This window comes from Phalacrocorax aristotelis, chromosome 4 (genome assembly GCF_949628215.1).
Source record: "Phalacrocorax aristotelis chromosome 4, bGulAri2.1, whole genome shotgun sequence".
Classification (NCBI taxonomy): domain Eukaryota; kingdom Metazoa; phylum Chordata; class Aves; order Suliformes; family Phalacrocoracidae; genus Phalacrocorax; species Phalacrocorax aristotelis.
Genome location: NC_134279.1, coordinates 72,262,699 through 72,284,388, shown reverse-complemented (window position 1 = coordinate 72,284,388; position 21,690 = coordinate 72,262,699). Strand labels below are relative to the sequence as shown.

General features: G+C 43.3%; 1 protein-coding gene across 8 annotated transcripts in view; it reads left to right on the top strand.

Annotated features, from left to right (window-relative positions):
• The first annotated feature begins 2,531 nt into the window (after positions 1–2,531).
• The window catches only part of ABLIM2 (actin binding LIM protein family member 2), a 149,814-nt gene continuing 130,655 nt past the window's right edge, over positions 2,532–21,690 (top strand). For all 8 annotated transcript variants that reach the window (XR_012660409.1, XM_075091945.1, XM_075091947.1 and 5 more), the window contains exon 1: positions 2,532–2,625. Coding sequence is in view for 7 of the 8 variants with exons in the window: in XM_075091945.1 (XP_074948046.1) it covers positions 2,610–2,625 (16 nt within the window). In the remaining variant the exon portion in view is untranslated. The remainder of the gene's footprint in view (positions 2,626–21,690) is intronic.

The window sequence follows — 21,690 nt, the reverse complement described above, 5'->3', positions numbered from 1 at the left end:
CTGTCTCCAAAAATCATTCAGGCAGGGCTTTTCCTTACATCTTGTCTCCTGGGTAAGCTTGGAGAAGGTCTCTTTTAGACAGTAGGCCCTGGAAGTCATGATTACTCCCTGGTTCACTGGTTGGAGTAACAGGGTCTTACCAGTGGCAGAACAGGACTTTTCCACTGGGTCATGGGGTTTCTTCATGAAGCTTGTGGCTAGTGGCATTGTCTTAAGCAAGGAGAATTTTGAAGTTCCTGACCTGTTTCACACAGCGTTCCCTAAAGTCTGGCACCATGTAGGCACTTCGAGCATTTGTGTAGCAACCTGGGCCTTTCAGTTGTTTCCATGACTGGTAGAGAGAACTTCCAAAATCCTCTCGTAGCCCTGCAATGCATAAGCAAAGGCTTTAGGGTGCAGTCTCCCTCTGCACTGCTGCTCAGCAGAAACATCCAACTAGCTTTTAGCAGCCTTAAAGCCCAAAGCAGTTTCCTTTTCATTACACCCAATATCAATTGCATGCTCACCACCTTCAATACGATCAGTTATGTCTAATTTAGCTTTTAAAGCAACATTTCTGCCTAGCCACAGGCTTGCTAGCATCACTGAAGATTGCCTTGATGGATATTATATGCAAAGATAATTCATGATTAAAACCACAAATTACAGTGATGGTGGAAGCCAGGTCTCATTGGCCTGAATGCAGAATGAACAAAATGGATGCTGCTGCATGGCCACAACTGAGATGCTCTACGCATTTCTACTACTGTGATACATAACATGCACCCACACGTGGATATTCATGCATTAGCTGTGTCTTAATGAAGTTCTACAAGGCCAGCTGCAACTCAGCTAGCATGCTTCAGTACAGCTGGGCAGCTCAGGAGAGCTTTTGATGGGAAATGGGTGGTAGAAGGTTGCAGGATGGGAAACAGGTAATTTTGGTGCTTAGGAAAGCATGGTGTTGAACAATCAACGATGCAAATGCAAAACAAATGACAAAGCGACAAAGAGCAGTGTGGTATTGAAGTCACATGTCGCCAGTTTTAAGGAATGACTAAGCAGAGTAGGAGTGAAGGGGTAGTATAGATTCATGAGTGACACAGAGAAAGTGCATAGGGAATATGTTTGCTATCTCTTCCACTATGAGAATGAGTGGGCGTCAGATAAAGACAGCAAATAGCAGTTTCAAAACAAAAGCAGGTGGTTCTTCACACCACACGCGATGCTGTAGTTGCTTGAAGCATGCATGGGTTCAAACAACTGGACAAGGTAATGGAAGAAAATCCATGGAAGAAACGCCTGGCTCAGGAAGTGCAGTCAGCAGGTGTTCACTGCTGGTGACTGTCGGAAATGGGAAATGGGGCTGGCTTGCCTGATCCCGCACAGCTGCTCTGAGTGCAGGTCCCCATTCATCCCAATGGCAGCGATGACCTCCGGGGGCTCTCGATTCATGTCAGTAGGACGACATGAGAGCCATGCTGTGCTGCTGCACTTACACAGAGATCACGATTCCCCTATCAAATCATGACATGTAAGTGCCGCTGTGGAGCTCATCTCACTTCAGGGACTGGTGTGCTTTGGGAAAGTTGGGTAGGTTTTTATGGTTCCAGCTGTTAGTTAAGTTTTAACTTGTAGATAGCTGTCGGTGGGAAAAAAGCATAATAAGCATGCTGATATAAATGCAAAACAAGCCCTCACACCCCTCTTGCCTTGCGCTGCTCCTGTGGCTGCTCGCCGCCCAGAACCCCGCCTGGACTCGGCATCAGCGGAGCTGTGCGACACCACGCGCTTACGCGACTGCGGCTGGCTCCTTCCGCCGTTGTTACAGCAGGTGTTTGGCGTTTGTTTAAAAAAAATCACTTCTTCCAAGCTATAGTAGATTTTCAGACTGATGAAATACTGAATAAGCTGGCTTTAGTAAGACGCTGTGTGTCCTGGCACTTTCAAATATGACGGAGTAGTGAGTTCACCTGCCCCCGAAAGCACCACCTTCCCCTCCCGCACACCAAGACTTGCTGCCAAGCATCTTTCCGTCTTTCTTCATCTTTCCGCTGCGCCCAGCGGCGCTGCCTGGAGCCTAGGCTGGGCCGGGGGACAACGCCAACACCCCCAGCGGCCCTCCCCGCGCGTTCCGGGGCCGCGCTGGAGCACCTGTGCGCCCGTTTGCTTCGCTCCGGCACCGTACAAACCGAGCGCAAGCCGGGCAGCGACACGCCGCCCTCACCCGCGGGGTGCGGGGCGTGGGTGGGTCGCCGCGACGGCGCGCACGTTTCTGCGGGTGCTCGGGGGGGGGCTGCAGCAGCAGCTCTGCCCGCAGAGGCGGCGCGGCGGGAGCCTCCCCCCGCCCGCAGCAAGGCACGGAGGGGGATGTAGTCCGCGGGGCGGGGGGGGGCGCGGAGCCGCCTACACTTCCCAAGGTGCCCGCCGCGGCGCGGGGCCGTGCCGCGCGGGGCCGTGGGTGCGCGGCACCTGCCGGCGGGGGCGGAGCGCGGCGCCGCCTGCCCCGCTGCGTGGCGGCGCGGGGGGGGGATGGTGCCGGTGCCGGTGCCGCCCGCGGGGGCGCGGTGACGGGCGGCGGCGGCGGGAGCGGTGGGGAGCGGCGGCGGGCGCGGCCCCTCCTGCGCGCCATGAGCACCGGCACAGGTAGGCGGGGGGCAGCCGAGCACCCCCCACCCCACCCCACCCCTTGGATTTTGGAAGGGGACGTTGCCGCCGCCCCGGCGGGGTCCGTCACGTTGCGGTGCGGCTGCTCGCCGGGGTGCGGGCAGGGGGAGCCGGCTGAAAATTGCTAACCTTCAAAAAAGAAAAGAACGAGAAAAGCAGAAAAATGCGTGTATGTGGCTGCGTGCGAGTCTCGGCGGGGAGCCGCCGCAGCCGCGGGCGCTGCCGGGCGGGAGGAGCTGCGGCTGCCGCCGCCGTGCCGGGGCGGCGGGACCCGCGCCCCCGGCGGGGAGCGCCGCGGGGTGGGCTTGGCCGCCCGCAGCGGGAGGCGCCCGGGTCTGGGCACCCCCGCCGCCGGTACCCCTCGGCTCGGCTCGGCTCGGGTGTCTCGCCCCGGCCCCGCAGCCGACGTGTGGGTGAGGGCGCTGGCAGGCTGCCGCCCCCTCCCCGCCCGGCACCGGAGCCCCGGCCGCCTCAGACGGGAATATCTGGGTTAAAAGCTCGCCCTTTTCAGCTGGCCGAGATACCGTGGTGATAGAGAAGGTGACAATCGCGGAGGTTTCATGGAGCCCTAGCTCCAGGATTGGCACCCGGAGGGATCCAGTTGCTCAGGGCAATACAGAAGTAATTTATCATGTTACATGCAGAATTTGGGAACCGACTTGGAATTGTATTTTCCAGCGATTCAGCATTCATCTGTGTTGTGTGGCAGCGGGGGTGGTTACTTCAGAGTGCAGCTGATCGCAAAATATTACAGTCTTTAAGGCAGATACAGGGCTGTGCATGGGGAGAAGGGGGAGGCTTTCAGAGTTGATTGTGTATTTCATTTCTGAGGGTAACTGTAGCTGCTAAATATACCTTCTACCACAAGACTAGGGAGAAGTTGAATAGCTACAATTATGTGGTGACTCTGTATGTCAACATGCTTAATCATATCACATCCTGACGGCGAGCCAGATGAGAGCCTAGTGCAAACAAAGAGGAAAACAAGCTCCCTGTTAGAACAGTGCAAGACCCAGGGTCAGACACCTGCCAGAGACTTCAGCTAAAATGTAGTTTGGCATTTCCTCCTGGCTGTTGAAAATGTAGGTGTTCCCATGTGTGCGGATCATCCACGCTCCGGCGTGGTCTGTGGATGAAACCTGCGCTGCCAGCGTGCCGGTCCTCTCCGGGCAGGGCCCGGGCCAGGCAGGTGTTCAGGAGTGCAGGTGAGAGCAGAGCTTCAGGGTGGATTGAATCATGTGCTAGAAATCCTGAGTCTGTCTTCTGTCTCTAAAGGGAATTGAGATGGCTAATGCAGACAGTGACATCTGCATTGGAGATGATTAAACTCCAGCACAGAATCCTGTCCTTAGTTGCTCTTCTGTAAATTTGAACAGAAGACGATGAAATGCTGTGAAACATTTAAATTCTGTAGCAGTAGAACTGAGGCTGGTAGAGAGAATATCAGAGTCCAAAGCTGTATTTCTATAATATTTAAAATGCCAGTTAAATAGGTTGCAAAGTTATAAACCCAGGAGAAAAGTTGGTGCATACAGTCTAGTGCAGAGGAGACTTGACACAATTCTATCTCAGTAATTGCACCAAACATGGTGTAAATGAAATAGCAAAAATGAATGGTGCCAAGATAAAAATAACATCCTGGGAAAAAAAAAAAGAGTGAAAAAACCCCCCGAGAGTTCTTAGCTCTCGTTTGAAAGTATAACTGGCAGTTTTAGGAGTATTGGTTTTACGTATAGGTTTAGCTTTGATGTTTCCAAATTTTGATTTTGCATGTCTATGTGGACTATGTAAACAATTTGCAATCAGTTTTTAAGATAAATTAAATGTGAGGTGCTCACACCTACTCTGCAAGATCAATGGAAATTTTCCATTAACGTCAATGGGGCAAGTATTGCACAGCATATTTGACTAAAATCACTGTTTCAAAAAGATTTCCACCAAAATTACTGCGGAGAGGCTGTAATTCAAAGTTTGGTGTTTACTGTAACAGAAGGATGTTTCTGGTTCTGCGAAGTAAATAAGGCTGCAATGTGGTATTAAAATTAGCCCCACATGAGGTTCAAGGAGTTGCTGCACTGCTTCGTAACCCAGGAGAAGTCTCCAGTCGTCCTGTTACTCTTGAGGTGGAGTAAACTTTCATGGATTTGTGCTTGTTACTCCAGAAGCCTTCGCTCAGTCTGTGTCGCCTCTCGCCGATGCAAGACATCATCAGCTATCTCTATCAAGAGGGTTTCATGCAACCCGAGACCCTCTGCCATTTAAACATAAGATTTGGCTTTAGATATAGAAATGTGTGGTTTTGGTAAACGTGATTTTGTTTGTAATATATAGATACAGGTAATATCATTTAGAGTGGCCCAGTAGTACATACTTTGAAACACTGTTCTGTATTAAGGGACTGCACACTCATGCTATAGTTTTAAATCTAGAAAGCGTATGATCATGTGGCATAGTAAAACACACCTCAAATGCATCATTATGTGTGTTGTAATTAGATTGTTTCCACACGTGATTTTCCTCAGCTGACTTCCATATACTTACCATTGATCTTGGCTGAAACTGTAAGAAAGAGCTCATTCACTGCCCTTTACACCTGTATTTGTGTGGCATGGCTGTCTGATATTGTCAGACTAATATTTCAGTTCTTTGCTGTCCTGAGATCCTATCAAGAGGAACGGAGTAGGTTAAAAATTTGAGATTGAGAAAATTAGTTTTCCATCAATTCCCAGAAATGGTGTCTATTATTTAAGTGCAAAAAAAAAATGACTTGCAGAGCTAATTACATACTGGGTGAATTAGATTAGATCAAATTAAATGTCATGACACAAATTCACATGGCTGTTTAGTTTTTAAACTATTATATTAGAGGGAAAATTTGATTGCGTGATCAGAGATCAGCTAATGGAGCGTCCCAGCCCAAATGGGGGACGAACATAGTGATTCTGGTTACAAAAGAGGTTACGCAAGTTGGTCACGCAAGGTCCTGCCCTGCTTGGGAGAGGCTTAATTCCTTTTCAAAGTTCACATGCAAATATGCCGATAGGAATCCTCTCTGGAGAGAATAGTTCGACTGTTTCAGACTGTAGTATATTTTTATAGTTAGATACAGTGTTTTACTTTCAGCCTGTCTTTTTGAACACCAGTAGCGCATTGGATTACTAGATACGAGCAGCAAGAGGCTGACTTGCTCTGCAGTTCTCCAACTAATAAATGTGTGCAGATTATAACGTGCAATCCTCCAAGTTTTGTAATTAAACAGAAGAACTACTTCATTTCATTGCTATTTTGGCCACGTTTCCTTGAAAAAATAAGCAATGACATGTATTTCTTGATGGCATCTTTATCCTCTGGAGTGGAATTGCATATAATGTATATAATTTTTTAGACTGTAAAAAACAGGAGGCCATATCTTAGGGTTCTTTAAGGTTTTTGGTTGAAGATTCTTCTTCACAGCTCTTTAGAAAAAGATGTTAGCTCAGTGTATGGCATCGTGTTCTTGGGGTGAAACAGGCCAGAAGAGATGGTCAGGTGACAGTACATCAGCTGGTAACCCCTGACTGCAGGACATCCTGGCTGCCCTGGGCCTTCGCGTGCATCCCCAGCACTGCAGCAGGCCTCTGGAAAGGTGGCTAGTTCTGCTTCAAAAAAACCCAGATATTTGGCTTTCCGAGCGAGGTCTGTTTCTTGCCGAATTGTCTGTTTGCAGTGCAGCATCTGTACAGTAATGAGTATCCTTCGTGGCTGCTATCTGTACACATCTTACTGCCATTTCAGTCTGATGTTGAAGCTGGTATGCTTTCAGTTTTGCTTCTCAGGACGTTAATGGCTTATGTACTTAATGCCCAATAGTCAACTTTGTCATAAAAACATAGAGGGCTAAGAAATGTGAAGAAAGTTGGAAAATGAATCAAAGCATGGCTATTGAAGTAACCTTTCCCTCTCTTACCTTGTATGCAATGGGCTGCCCAACACGCAAGGAGAAGTGAGGAAACCCTGATTTTAATTTTGCCTAATTTGACAAATCATTCCCCCTCTACACGACACAAATTCAGGCTTTTACTAGTGGGAATGCATCTGTCTTGACTATTGTTAACTTTAAGCTCACAGCTGCATTTTCCAGTCCCGCTGGTGCCATTAACTCACCTTTGGACCTTGGGTTCTCAAACCAAGCATCCGGCACTCACAGTAATGAATTAGAGGCTGTGGGGATGGGCTGTGCTGCTTGGGGCTTTTTGAAGCAGAGCTCCCTAAGCACCTGATGAGAAGGGGCCCAGCCAGCAGAGCTGTGTCCCCACACGAGCGGGGCAGCGAGTGCGCCTGGGAGGTTATTGGGCAATTTGCTGGTTCGCTCTGTGCGCCCTTACCTATAACCTTAAGGCAAATATTTCTGAATTTAGATTATTTCTTGTGTCAAGATCCATTAGCAGTGTGTCAAGGTCCTCAGCTGTTATTGTCTGAAATGTTGGGATGTTTTTTTCACAGCTTATTAGTTGATGTTCGTGCTCCGAAAGCTAGATGGAGTATTGTTTTGCATGAAGCACGGTTATTTATTTTTCCATTTCAGAAAAGGAATGTGAGAGGAATATAAACTCCATTCAGTGAATATTTCTGTCTGCTTTAGGAGCCATTTTCCTCCCTTTCTCTGCAAAAGCAAATAATTTTTCTGCTGGCATTAGTCAAATTGGTCAATAACTCTATTTCTGAGATTCTTCTGATCCTATAGGACAAGTTGCTGTATCTGGAGTTGAAGGAAAACAAAGTCTAAATGCAGCTGGCCGTGAAAAATAAACATTCCTGAATTGTAAGGTATCACTAGTGATATTTTAAAGAGACTTTAATGTTCTTGTAATACAGATTATTTTTTTTTTGCTACTTAGAAACTGTTATTTTTAGGTTTAAGTAATACTGTCCTTGTACAACAAGAACAGACTGCAGTTGCTCCCTATGGTGGATATGAGGAGCAAGTGTGGTATCTTGGTTGCCGCTCACAAATACAGCATCCAGTTCCTTGGAAGTTTTCAAGTATCTCTTTTATAATCTCATTTCTAGCATGGGGCATTCTCCGATACTTCAGAAGAGGATGGAATGTGCTTGTCCCATGTTCTTCCTCTTCCCTCTTGCCTGTACATTTGAGCTTGGGGGTGGGGTGGTGGGAGATAAAGTTCCTCACCTGTACTGTTTTATGGATATAGTAAATGTGGAGCACTAAGCATACAGTAGTTGTGTTCCTTCAAGTCTGTTTCAGAGGATGACAATGTAGAATCAAATCCCTGTGATATTGTTTGTATGGTGAAATCCTTGGAGAAGTAGGAGGAGTTAAAGTTTGATGCATATCATATGAAGAAGAAGCCACAGAACCTGTTCTCCTTGAGAGTGTCATGCAAGAGCTTTTGTCATTTAGAAAATAGGTCATATACCTCCTACCCCTCACAGGTATATGTGACTTGAGGATTCATGGATAGCAGGGAATTTCAGAAGTAATATAAAAGGCAGTTTACTAGTTGATATCTAAATATATACCAGGATCTTCTCTGCTGAGCAATGCTAAGTGGGACTAAATGAACAGGCAACTTTATATGCAGTGATTGATTTGAAGAGTTCTTGATCACAGACCACTAAAGTTTTTTCTTAACTTATTTTTACCTCTGTCCAGAGAGTTTATTGAGGAACACTTATAAATCCCAGGTTGCTTCAAATACTGCAGTTTAAAATGATGTGAATGCTCTAGAAGTAATGAAAAAATAATTTTACAGTTTCCTGTTTATTTTCATCTCGGTTACTTTCACTTACTTTGCTCTGTTTACAAATTCTTCATTCTCACTTCCTGTTGGTGCTTTCAGTGTTGCAAACTTAGCTGGGACCTGCAAGTCAAACAGGTATTTCTGTTCTTCACCTCGTAACAGACTGCTGAGGATTTTTGGTGGAGTTCAGCTGGCAAGTTTGGCTTTACGGAGTCGTGTAGGGCTTGCCTCGCTCTGGTCTATCTTTTGGCTTTGCAATGCCAGTGACAACAAAGCAATCACTCGGTTACAATTTCAGATGCAACACGGATACAGAGGATCTAATCTTTAAGGTTGCCTATATAATTGTGTAAGGCACAGAGACCAAAGGAAACCATAGGAATGGGCTGTGTTGCCACTATTACCCGTGATGACAGGAAGACGGGAATGGAAAACGGTTTGCAGCCAAATCCTGTAACCGGGATACAGGGCAATCGGGAACAGCTGGGGCTGCGTATGTCTGTCCCGTCAGTTGTAGTGAGTGTCTGGCAGAGAATCCAACACCTCACCCCTGTGACTCGCACATATGCTCTCTGTTCAGCTATCTGTTAACCTGGCTGTAAGTCATGCTCTAAGAGTGCCAGTTGTAGGGTTTCTGATTGCGGTTGGAGCCTCGGTGTTCTTGGTGGTTCCTGTCCTGCTCAGACTAAATAAAACCTTGTGCTCTGCTGTTGGCTTTGGAGCAGCGACAGAAGTGTGCCTGACAGCAGGTAATGCTGGTGATGAGAGCAGAGTTGGTTTGTGTGCCAGCTTAAACCTCTCCATGACTAACAGTGTACACTTAGGTAAAGCGTTCCCATCCACTTGGTGAACAGAGTCCAGCCCTTAACCCTACAGTGGTTCATGCAGCGAGTGCGATGAGAGGAGCTGCTGTGTGCATCCCTCGAGTGCGGGGCCTGCAACAAGAGGTGGAGAGGTCTGCTGTTGTTGCACCTGGAGAAGAGAAGGCCAAGGGGAATTGAATTGCCGCCCTCAACCCCCTAATGGGTGGGTAGAGGGAAGACAGTGCCGAGCTCCTTTCACAGGTGCATGGAAAAAGGGCAAGAGGCAACAGTCAGGAGTTGTAGCAAGGGAAATTCCTGCTGGTTGTAAGGAAAAGAAAAATCACAGCGAGAGTGCCTGAACCCTGGAGGAGGGTGCTCAGAGGGGCTGTGAAATCTCCAGCCTCAGAGATTTTCAAAATTTAATTGGCAAAGGCCTGCGCAATCTGACCTAACTTTGAAGATTGCCCTGCTGTGAGTTGGACCTCTTGGCATCTGGTCCAAAATTTTCTGTGGGTATCTGAAGCCATCATTAAGCTTGGCTGCACAGCTCTTGTTGGGTTCCTACAGAGATCTCTACAGAGATCAGATTAATCTTGAATGTTTTGCATGGCCACTTACCAGCCAGTCTTCCTGGGTGTGTTTTGATGGCTCATTCCTGCCGTGGAAAATTGGAGGAAAACTAGTGTAAGCTTCGTGTGTGAACATTTGTAAGCTCTCCTGCACCAGGGGAAACAGGGCTTTATATATAGTAATTTTCTTTATGCTGTATTTATTGTCATTATTTAAGATCGTAACACTGTACTGTCTCAGATTAAATGGCTGTGTGGCCCGGTAGCCTGCGTCCAGCTGTGCCCATCGTCCTGACCTGAGAACAACCAATAACAGTGGCTAGTTATGTCCATCTTGGTCTTGAATGTTTTTCAAGATGGTACCAAGTGATGCATCACCTCAAATGCTGAATTTTAACTCGTTTTTGGTAGCATGGCCTGAATTGCATTGTTTGCCGAAAGCCAGCATAACAATAAACTTCTATTTATAGCTTAATAGAGCTACCTAGTTACATTGCCGTAGATTTGACTGTGTCTATATTATTAACTGGATTTTATCTAAGACTGAAACCTAGGTCGTGCTGACGACTCTTAACTCCCGTTACTTCCAAACTTTGGAGTGAAATAATCTTTTTGGACTGAAGTGATATGCTGCATTTTCAGGAAAACTGCTGAAGTGATAGGCACCCATTTCACATATCTTTCCATAGATCTATAATTGTAACTTGTGATATGCCTGAGCTTTTTTCCAAGGTCAAGGCTGATTTTTCCGTGGGAACAACGCAGTCTGTGTCCTGTAAAGAATGAGACTGACGTTAGGGTGATGCTGTCAGCTCTAAAGAAATGCTCGGCTGGGCTTTCTGCATCTCATCTCTGAAGCACATAAGGTCTACATAGATCTAGAAGCATGCCATAGTCATGCCTACTTTAGAAAGCAGCAAGCAGCATGAGCTGCAAAGCTAAGCTGGCAGAAGCAGCCTGGCTGTTAAGGAAATGCTGTCAGAAACTGCCATAACGTTGGTTGGAGACTTGCTTGATTTACCCATCCTGTTATGAATTAGAAAAAGGCAGCTTCTCAGAGCCTTTCTAAACACAAAGATACTTTGTATTTTTGGGAATATATAGGAATGCTATATATGGGAGGCAGTCCCAGCTTCAGTCCTAGCAATTTTGATCTCATACATGTTTCCTAGGTGCTGTAGTGATGCATTTAATAGTGATGGATGCTTTCAGTATAGCTGTTTGCACTGTGGACATCAAACAGCTCACCAGTTTAAGTTCTGAAATTCATCTTTAATTCTGGTTATTTGTTTAAATTATTTTTAGGTCATATTTATATTTATCAATATTTATAGGTCAAATTTAGTTGCTAAACTGTCTAATCTTCTACTGCTTCTCTGTATAACTGGTTGTTTTCACTCACATATCCCAACACTAAATTGTTTGCAAAAGCAGAGCTGTCATCCCTCAAGACAATAAAAGACAATGAACGTATCTCTTCTCCCAATAGCCCATTTCTGTACTAATCACTCTGCTTGCTTAGAAAATGTGGTACTGCTTTATAATTTTTTTTTACTAAAAAAATAATTTTCTATTTTCTACAAGTGAACCCCATAATGTATTATAAGGAGCTGTGCATCCAGTGTTGCTTACAGAGACCTTAGCAGTGGCTAAATGGCAAACCTTGACGTGTCAAAGCAAGCGTTCTACTCTTAGCCTGCTCTGTGGCTCCGTGCTGTGGATCTGGGAGGCAGGTGATGACTCTTGTGCTGGAAGGCAAAGGACTGAAGTTTAGCCCCTATGAATTTTCTAGGGAAATTATGGTAATTATGATATGGAAAAAAGTTATTATATGGAAAGTATTTGCATTGATATTATGGTACTGTGAAGAATTAACAGTCACCAAAGAACCTATATTGGTCACAGGCTATTTGGCATTTCAACTTCACAGCTATGTATAGCAGTTGAGCAGTAGGGAGGGAGGACTTGGGATGGACAGTAAGAGCTATACATCCATGAGAGTGTTGTACTGACCCATAGACAAGTCACCCTATGTGTTTCAGTCCTTTTTGTCGCTAGGCTGCAATATCCTCTGCTGCTTCTGAGATGACCATTGCATCTGGCTGTCAGCGTTAAAGTCTCTTTTTGTCAACTTATTTAGTCTTTGTTGCATACTTCTGTGTAGGCATCCTAAAATGTTATGCCTTAAAGAAATTGTTAGTGCAATAAAACATTGGAAAACTTTTAAATACAAAAAATGTAATTAATAGAATAACTGCTGTTATATTAATATTCCCTGTATTTCATCTGATGGCAGTTTATGTTGTTTATAAACCTTTGGGAGGAGATGCTGTCTCTGGCTTTGTGTACTATATAAACAGCTGTACTATTTTTAGTCCCAAAAGATGACATCACGTCTTTAGGAAAATCCTGCCATATTTTGCAGGAACTCCTTCCTTTTTTGGTAGCATGTATCACTTTTTACATTTATGTTCTCTGATATCTAGGTTTCTTTTTGGTAGAATTTCATTGTGGTACTGTTGGTGCTGCATTTTTTTTGTAAATATATCTAGCTTTTTAATAGCGTTTTTGGTCAATTGACTGCAAAGCTCTCACATGAGAAGGGAATTTTCCTGTACAGGAGAACTGGGAAGAGATTTGTGACCTGTGTTTGGTAGCATTAGTCAAGAGGAAAAGAATCTGAAATACCAAAGTCTGAATTCAATGTTGTGTCCATTATGTTACTCTGACTTGCATGTATAAGGGTTAATACATTTGGGGTAATTTTTGGCATTGGCATGAGTGGCTGACATTTGACTACAGAAGTGAGAAAGGAAAATGAAAGTGTAACTTGTTTGCCACCTTCCACTAAGTTTTGAAAAATAATATCTGGTCCTTAGCTTGTCCAATAGCTGAGGGAGGGAAGAGTTGGGCTCATAAAAACCAACTGCAGCAAAGCTAGTTTCCTGCTAACTCCATGCCCCAGGCAGCCTAAATATTCCCCCCCTTCTTGCTTTTTGCTTCTCTCTGGATTATATCCATGAGGAGATTTCATTCCAAAAAGAAATCAAGATTGCAACTGATGTCACCCATCAGATAAGACTGCACATATAAAATACTTTAAAAAAAACAACCACCACCACCCAAGAGCCTAACCTTGGAAAATGTTTTCCTTATTTTTCCATGGTAAGAAAAGGCTGCACATACTGGCTGCACCCAGGCTGCAAGCGTGCAGCCCCACCAAGGAATCTGTGCAGCCCACAGTGATGCCTGTCCCAGCAGACCCCTGCCAGCAGCTGCCACTGTCACTTGCCAGTTGTTTAAAGCTCTTTAGAGGTGACATAACGTGGCAAAGAGATAACATGCAGCTCTTTCCTCTGGAGGCAGTGTTTCCCCGAAGGCCAGTGTTACAGTGTGCAGAAAAATGGAGAAATCCCTGCTTTTCTCTCCGCTCACCCACCTCCCTTTCCCAGCCAGGCAGGGAAGCTGGGGAGGGAGGCAACTTTCCAATTTTTCAATTTCTGCAGCTTTCATCAGTCACAATTGCAGGAATACAATAGGTGATTTGGAAAATATTTGTGATCCATCCCAGATCAGACCAATAACACGTGTCAGCTTTTTTATCTCCTGGTGACCTGAAAGCTTAGTTATTGGGGTGAAGATTATTTCAGTCCTGAGGGCTTGTACTGAGTCAAGCTTGTTTACTGTGCACATTTGCTTAGGTAAAGGGGAACCTACTCCAAGGCTCACATAGCACTTCTGCTCAAAAGACATCGAAAGAACCAAATTCATGTTAAAAAAAATCTGCCCGAAGTGCACTACACGTATTGTCCCCTAATGCTCTGTGTATGGCGACATCAACTTCCTATGCTCTTGTGTTTGTCATCAAGTTTTGATCGTTCCATCGTTCCAGAAGAGCGTAGCCACCGGTACGATGTAGTACTGGGGGAAAGAGCATCTGCGTAACGAGAACCGTTCCAATGAGATGCGGAGCAGACAGGTCACACCACGGGGTGTCCGCTGGGGACCAGCACAGGGTGTTTATGAAGAACTGCGTTGCTGAACAAACTCATTTCAGCTTTTGTGTTGCGTGAAGCCTTTTTCCAGCGTTTGCCCGTTGTTCCAGAGGTGGCTCACAGTGGGTCGTGCCTGCACCTGCGTATGGGTTGTTGCATTCTTGTTGGTGAGGAGCGGTCATTTGACCACCATCAAGTTGAACGGGCCTGGTGTAAAGAAAAACACAAACAGGCATTTCTTTGCAGGAAATCCTCAATATCGTACAATAATGGGCTTTAACGGGGCTTCAGAAGTGTATGTTTCAGAAGCTATATTTGGAAAAGTATATTCCAAAATGTGTTCAAACGTATAGTTTATTTTAAGGAATTAATGAGGGTTATTTTCAGTGCTGTTGACACAAAGCCACTGGTGAGACAGCAGCCAGCCCTGAAGCCTACAGCTCCCGTAGGGAATGCTTGTCAAAATGCGCCGTGGCAGAGCATCAGGGCAAGGCACGGGCAAGTTGAATTCATCTTACATGTGCCCAGTGAGTCTCAAGAAACCAGAAGTGCTAATGCTAGGGCTGCTGACTTATCACAGGAGTGCAGCGACATGCAAGAGGATTAATTTTACTAATACGTGCTTATAGTTTGTCATGCTAATAAGGCTCTGCAACATCTGATGCAAATCCACAGGAGAGTTGAGTTTAGTAGGCATTATATTGTGCCTTTAGTTTGAAATGGACATTATTCATGTTTACGGCTTGGAATTCCTCATTTGTAGTGCTCATCACAATGTTTTAAAAGTTTTTCTAAAATTGATTCCTTAAAAGTGTTTGAGATAAATAATTTTCAAATTCAAGACTGGATACGCTCTTTGTCACCTGTAGTCCCACTGAAGCATAAGGAGCTACGTACTAATATAAGGAAAAAAACTTCATGCTGCAGTTATTATAAGCTGCCCCTTACCTTAGAATAGAAAACATGTAGGATCTTTTTTTTAAAAAGTTTGATTCAAATAAGAATATTTTCTTCTTGTGCAGACGGACACTAAAATGTTATTCCTTAAAGCTGAGCCCCCAGAGCCTCCTCAGCTATGAACTCTTGTGCTGCAAATTATTAACAGAATATGTTATTCTGGAAGTTCACATCTGGTTTATGTCTTTTAATGCAAATGAGTTGTAGATAAAATATGCTAGGACATTAAATGTTTATTTGAGATAATAGTTCTGTTTATTCAGCTTGAGGAGACTAAAGGTGAAGTTAAGAGTACACTTAAAAACATAGGAAGCAAGAAAATAGGTCTAGAATAAAATTATAAAAGATTGCTGTAGGTTGCTGCATTGGTACATTAACATACTAAACTATTTGGAGTGTGACACATTTTCCACATCAGAATTAAACAAATAGCGGCTTAATACGTTAAGTCGTTTCAGTGACATCTGCTCTGTCAGTTGCCTACAGGCTGGAAAGTTAAGAATTATGGCAAAAGATAGGGGGGCAGCTCCAACAGCTCAGGATTTGCTCCAGGTGCTGGAGGGCTGGGGGCCAGTTTTGGCTCCCTTGAAACCAGTCACGCTGGTGAGGTGCTTTTACCCCTGCCTTGGTTTACTGCGAGATGCTCAGCTACAGACATTGTCAGTGCTGTCCTATTTCTCCCACTACAGCCATAAAATGGGTAGAGTGGAATGAAGGGGCCATTTCTGGTGTTTCTGAGAGGAATATCACTTGCTGTGGGAGTATTTTTTATTTCTTTCCCTAATATTTTTCCCTGTCATTGGGGCTACACCAGTAAGTGGAACTGCCCTGCTTGCTTTGTCTGCTATTCCTAGTACAGTGGGAAGGCGGCTTCACAACAATATTCATGTGATTGGTGTTCTTGCTCCAAAGCAAAGCATTGTAGTGTATCTCTAGGACTTTAAATGATCTTATACTATTTTTTTTAATTACTGTAGTATTACCAGTTCACCAGGTAGTATATAAGCAGAAGCAAAAACCTTATACATATCCCTGAGATCTGTCAATTAGGCCATGTACACACCCAGAAGAAAATTCAGGGAGAAACTGCAAGCAGTAGCATCTGTATTCATAAAGCAGTATACAAGTTGGAGCCTCTTTTTTACCATTTGGATTTTGTTTATGTTGCCCATACAGGAAAAGGATAAGGAAACTTTTTAAAATCTTAAAAACCTTTAACCTTTTTCTTTAACCTTTTTCTGCAACTATGACAGCTAGAACCAAATTAAAATAATAAAAATAATAAAGAGCAGATTGCTGCATAGTCACTTATCTCCCAGTGATGGTATTTAATTGAAAACGTCAAGTATTTTAAGGCTGTGATAAAATTGTGAGACTTAACAATACTTCTTATATTGCAGTCAAAACTCCCAGAGCTCCTATGTCAGAGTCAGCCAAAATTCGAAATGCAGCCAGATTAGCAGTGTTAATCACATTGCCTGTTCTTTAAATTGCAAGGAACCTGTGCAGGGTGTAGAGGCTGGAAACTGGATGCCTGGGCGGTAGTGCCTGTGACCCACAGGATATGTGGTTAGGCGGGATTGGTATGTACTGTCACAACAAAATCCCTGCTTCTAAGGGAAATTGCAATGTCAAATGTGTAACTTTGTAAACCAGGTTGGTTTCTTTGTATGTGTGGTGTATGCAGAGATTTAAAAAGAGAGCTTGACTTCTCCGCTTCACTGTGACTTTTTGGTGGTGAGATCACTGAGGTCATTGTGTGTCTAATATTTGCTTTGTAGGATTGTAATGAAATTCCTCCTGACTTCTCAGGGTCAGTCCCTGGGCCAGGCTGCTGCAAATTTGAAGGCAGGCAGTGTAAATGGAAATAGGCATATTTGTTGTGATTGATAGCACTGTGGGACAAGAAATCTATTCTGACATTTATATCTGGCAAAAAAAAAAGTCATTCATTTAGCCATTTATATATGAGTGTGCCTAAAATTAGCTTCCTTTCTCTTAGAATCCAGTGGTCTAAAGCTACATGTTCAGATCAGAAATGTTGATGACCCTGGGACATCCCAAGTTCCTTATGGGAGATCCAGAGAGAAAAGTTTTGCTTTATTACTTATGATATGTAGTATGATATTGTGATGGATGGTGGCCTCGTAAAAAAATCTGGATGGGCGAAGATACTGCAAGTTAAAGGTGCTCAGCAGCACTGAACACCAGGCCGCTTTTTGATAGATGCTAAATATGAGTTTGAAAGGCTAATTTTAATTACCCTGCTTTAAAGTGTGTGTCCTCACTCACTTGTGGTGATGCTCATGTTAGAGAGGGATTTGAGACAGCTGTGTTTTGCTGTCATGCCTGGGTCCTGCCACTGGGATGAAGTGGAGCAGGTCCATGGATGGGCTGCCTGGACAGTCAGGGGCTGGGTGTATGAGGAGGTGCTGCGGGAGCCAGGCTCCTTCAGGAGGCTGAGGGAGAAAATCACGGTCTTTGTCTTTGTGTCCCTTCTGGTGGGCTGTAGAGAAGGCAGACCCAGGCTCTTCACAGAGGTGCACGGCAAATGGACGAGAGTCAACACCGTGACAGCTTGTAACATAGCAAGTTCTGATTAGATATAGGGGGAAATGAAATTCCCGAGAAGGTGGTAAAGCACTGGAGGAGGTTGTCCAGGGAAGTGGTGGCCTTCCATCCTTGAAGGTTTTGAGGTCTGGATGGGACAAGGCCCTGAGCAACCTGATCTAGTGGGATCTGTGCTGAGCAAGAGGCTGGACTAGATGACCTCCAGAGGTGCCTTCCAACCTGAATTTTTCTGTGGTTCTAAATATAGCATGTGGGAGCGCTAAACTTGACTTTGGCATGATTAAAATTACATTTAAAGCTAGAGCAGGGCAGCAAGGCAACACTTCTGGGACTCTCACGCAGCACTTCCAAAAAATATAGACACACGTACATTTCCAATGGAAACTCAGTTATTCTGTAGCATAATGATTTGCCAGCTGAGAATTACATGACTGTTTTAAAACCATAGCTGTGTCTCAGGGTGTGTGTGATGCTTAGGTGTACTTTGTAAGGGGTCAAATTTAATTCTCCAGGTCATAAAATGAACAGCTGAATGGCTTCAAGGCTTCTATTTCCCATTCTGTGACAGACAATTAAAAGATCTAATCTCTTGTACAGCTAACCTGAGAATAAAGACAATACATCCCCAATATTTTATAGATTTTCTGCATAGTACAGTACCCAGCTTCTTATTTTTAATTTAATACATTGTTATTACAACTAGGTCAATTTTAAGATAGTGTCTTGATTTAAATTTGAATCTTGGGACCGTTACTTTCTTGTGGACTGAATGTAAAATATAAATCTCATTAGCATAAAACTGTCTGTAAAATGATTGTAAAAGATATTGAAGAACAAGAGCTCTTATAAAGATTAGAGCAATTTCAAGTTTAAAAAAGTAAAATTTATTTGATAGTTACTAATTATGTGCATACCTCATCATACAACTAGTAAATGGATTGACACATAACAGAGTTTAAGATTAGCATATAAGCATTAAAACCTTTGAGTAGGTCTGAGTGCGTTTGAAAGGTTTTCGATCAGTGCTTTAAGTAAAATAATTTTACTGCGTGAGTAGAAGAATACACTTTAAAGTGATTGTTATAATTCTACCTTTGTACAAAAGTAATCTCACTGGTTGAAAAGGGAACGTACAGAATGAATGAAAAACTATCTCAATAGTGCTCAGACTGATGATTATTAGTTTCTTTTCGATCTTTTTCCAGTTTCTAATGATTATTAACAGCCCAAATATGGGAGTAGGAAATCTTCTGTCAGTCTGCTGGAGGATCTCTGGGGGACTGCTGTTATAGCTATAGCATCGGGCACGCAGGCTGCCGGTCTGGGAGAACAAAGAGATGATTTACAGCAGCAGGGAAGGATAAGGAAAACTGCTAACTGGAGATCAACTGGAATTGGCCCGATCAATTTGTAAATAAGTATCGGTTACATCTATATAGGTATAACTGTACGAACAGTCAGTCAGTAATTGGACTGATGGCATGAATTAGGTGACGGATTTGACCTGCTATTGGAAAGAAAGTCAAACAGAGGCTTAAAAGCAGCAAATTGTAAAGCACAGTAGAAAATACTCTACATTTACCTTACATCTATAACTAGAGGTGCAGGGATTCTGCTGCTTTCTCAAGTGCCATGAGTGCCTGAATGGCACTTTATTAGTGGTGTATTTATTAATAAAGATAATATTATTACTATGTGTATAGAAAACCTCCATGACACCATCTTGACCAAAGAATATTTTATCAAAAAAAAAGATAATAGATAGCAATCATAGAATGGCACAGTATTGCTGTTTTTTTTTTGCAGATGGTTAGCTAGAATTTTGGGCACTTGTTATTGTTTTGGTTAGAAGGAAGAATTGACAACTAATGCAGGTATTCCTTGCAAAATTAAATTTTCTTAAGAAAAGAGCATGAAGAAAGACCATTTTTGTTGTGAATAGCGGGGCCAAAGAACAGGAGGCAATCTGCTGATTCAGAAACATCCGTTTCAGCTGTTTCTCCACTCCAGAGAACCTGTTGCTCTTCTCTTCCTGTTGGCATTAGTAATTGGTGGGTTTTGCCTCTCCCCGGTCCTTCTGCTCTGTCCTCAGGGCGGTACCTGTGTTTCCCAGTGGTTCCAATATGTTCATATGCAGAGGTTTTCTAGTGTTTCACAGGCCTTCCTCTAAAAGGGGCGGCTTTCTTTTTCTTTCTTTCTTTTTCATTTTATCTGAGTCTCTTTCACTTGATATGAGTCTATACTAAAGACACAGCTTGAATGTCTATTTAATATCTGGTTACATCCTGAATTTGTGTAATCAGAATCTGGAAATAAGTTTGTAATGTTGTAGGAAAACTTCCTTCTTCCATTGCCTAATTTTAAGGCTTAATTAAAGATGGTTCATTTTTGTCATGCAGTGCTACATATTGTTAATTCCTGCCCGAGAGCAGTGCTTAATATCTTATAAATACATTTGCTTTGAATAAAATATATTTGCGTGTAGTTTCATACACAATGTTCTGGCTAAGAGTTTTTGTTTGGGAATTACTAACTTTCTTCCGATTAAACTTGCATAGCTATTGGCAGTAGCATTTCAGCAAACAAAAGCTGACATCGTATAGGCATGCAAAGTAATTATGATCCTTCCTCCAAAGAGCTAGCAGTGTGACCTGCCAAAGCCATCAAGATAAATATCTCTGCAGGTCTTTGACTGTATATGTAGGAATATTTCAGTTGACTTCAGTACAGCTGAAATACTGTGCTAATATTTTTCATTCTTTCTTGATGTTCATATTAGCATATGCTCTACTAGTATGAGCATCCAGAAGTATGAAGGACCATTAACGGATTCATGTCTGCAGAGAAAAAGCAAAGGAAGAGGCTAGGAAAAAGGCTAAATAGCCATTAATTGGGATAATTCACAATTAAAAGTTCATAATTATATAGAGGTACTTGAAGGGGGGAAATAGCACAGAAAGGAAGAAAATGGTACAGTGCATTGCTGAAGTAATGGATCAAAAACTTGATACAGGAGTGTTATCAGCCTCCCCAAATTGTTAGAAAATCTAACTTCCAAAAAACATTATATTTGATTAAAATTACGTACGATTCTGAAATAATTTTGCGGGGGTTAGAAAGCTGTATTTTTCTTTTCCTTGTGAAGGATTAGATTTTCCCATGTTTACAGGGCTCCCATGCTGGAATCACAAGAAGCATTGATGAGAAAGATCAGGAGGGCTGGCAGCTGAGTGACAGTGAGATCTAGAAGATTCAGAAATGGTTTGCGTAGGAAATAAAGAAACTCACAATCCCAGCAAAAACTTTAAACAAGCACAGAAAACAGAGCTGACAGTTATCACTCGGGTTTGGATTTCTCTCAGCATTAGGTGTCTAGCCTGAGCTAGTCCAACGTTGAGTGGAAAGGAGGCACTTCCAGAGGACATTCTGTGCCTACAGCGGTGGTGGGCTTCATGGTGGCAGTTTGTCTCTTTTATGATAGTGGGAACGTATCTTTAACTACTTTCCTAAATTTTGGAACCTGGAGTTAGGTGAGATGACTCCCGCCCTAGCAAAAAAGAGAAGACTGAAGTTTTACCTAATCTGACAAACTGAAAACTTGTTCCTTTGACAATTAAAATTGCCGTTGGAAAAGATGCCATGTTAGTCTTCCTCACAGTGCTTTGGAAATATAAAGCTGTCTAAAAGCACTGTCATTATGAAATCAGTGATATCGTGGTAAAACCTGTCTGCCTTGAGTTGTCAGCGTGGTGTATGACAGTGAAACTGTGACATGATGGGGGTTATCAAGCTGTATGGCTTGGGGCATAAGTGCGTGTCAGTCCCATCTTCCAGACTGAAGTTCAGACCAGACTTTAAACTCTATTTCAGCTACGGACTAAAATTGAGATAGCACTGGAATTTCTGATGCTTAGCAACAGAGTATTACTAATGGAGTAGCTTAAAGGGATGGGACAAATTTGTGGTTGATAGTATGAAAAATGTTGTTAGAATGACTGAGTCTGGAAGCTAGGTCAAATTAACCGTTTCTGCAAGTCATGGTGGCTAATTTAGAGTTTCATGCTTTTGGCACCTAATGTCTCACTGGCTTTTGTAAGCAGGTTGGTTAATCAGCAGAGAGAAGCACTTCCAGAAGATGTCTCATTTTGCACAGAACCAATGACAGTTGTAGCTAAAATTATTACGAATGTAAGGATTGAATCGCATTAAGGAATTGCTCCCAGTTCTCTATTTATTAAATGTGTTAGCCCTTCCCGTGTCCTTTTTCTAGCTCTTATGTAAGAAACTGTATTGCTGAGATAATTCAATCACATCCTATCATTTTTCATACCCTGAGGACCTCATCAGTCTTTTCATGGAGTTGAATATCATGCTTTAAATATGAAATTGATATTCACTTCTTCCAGCT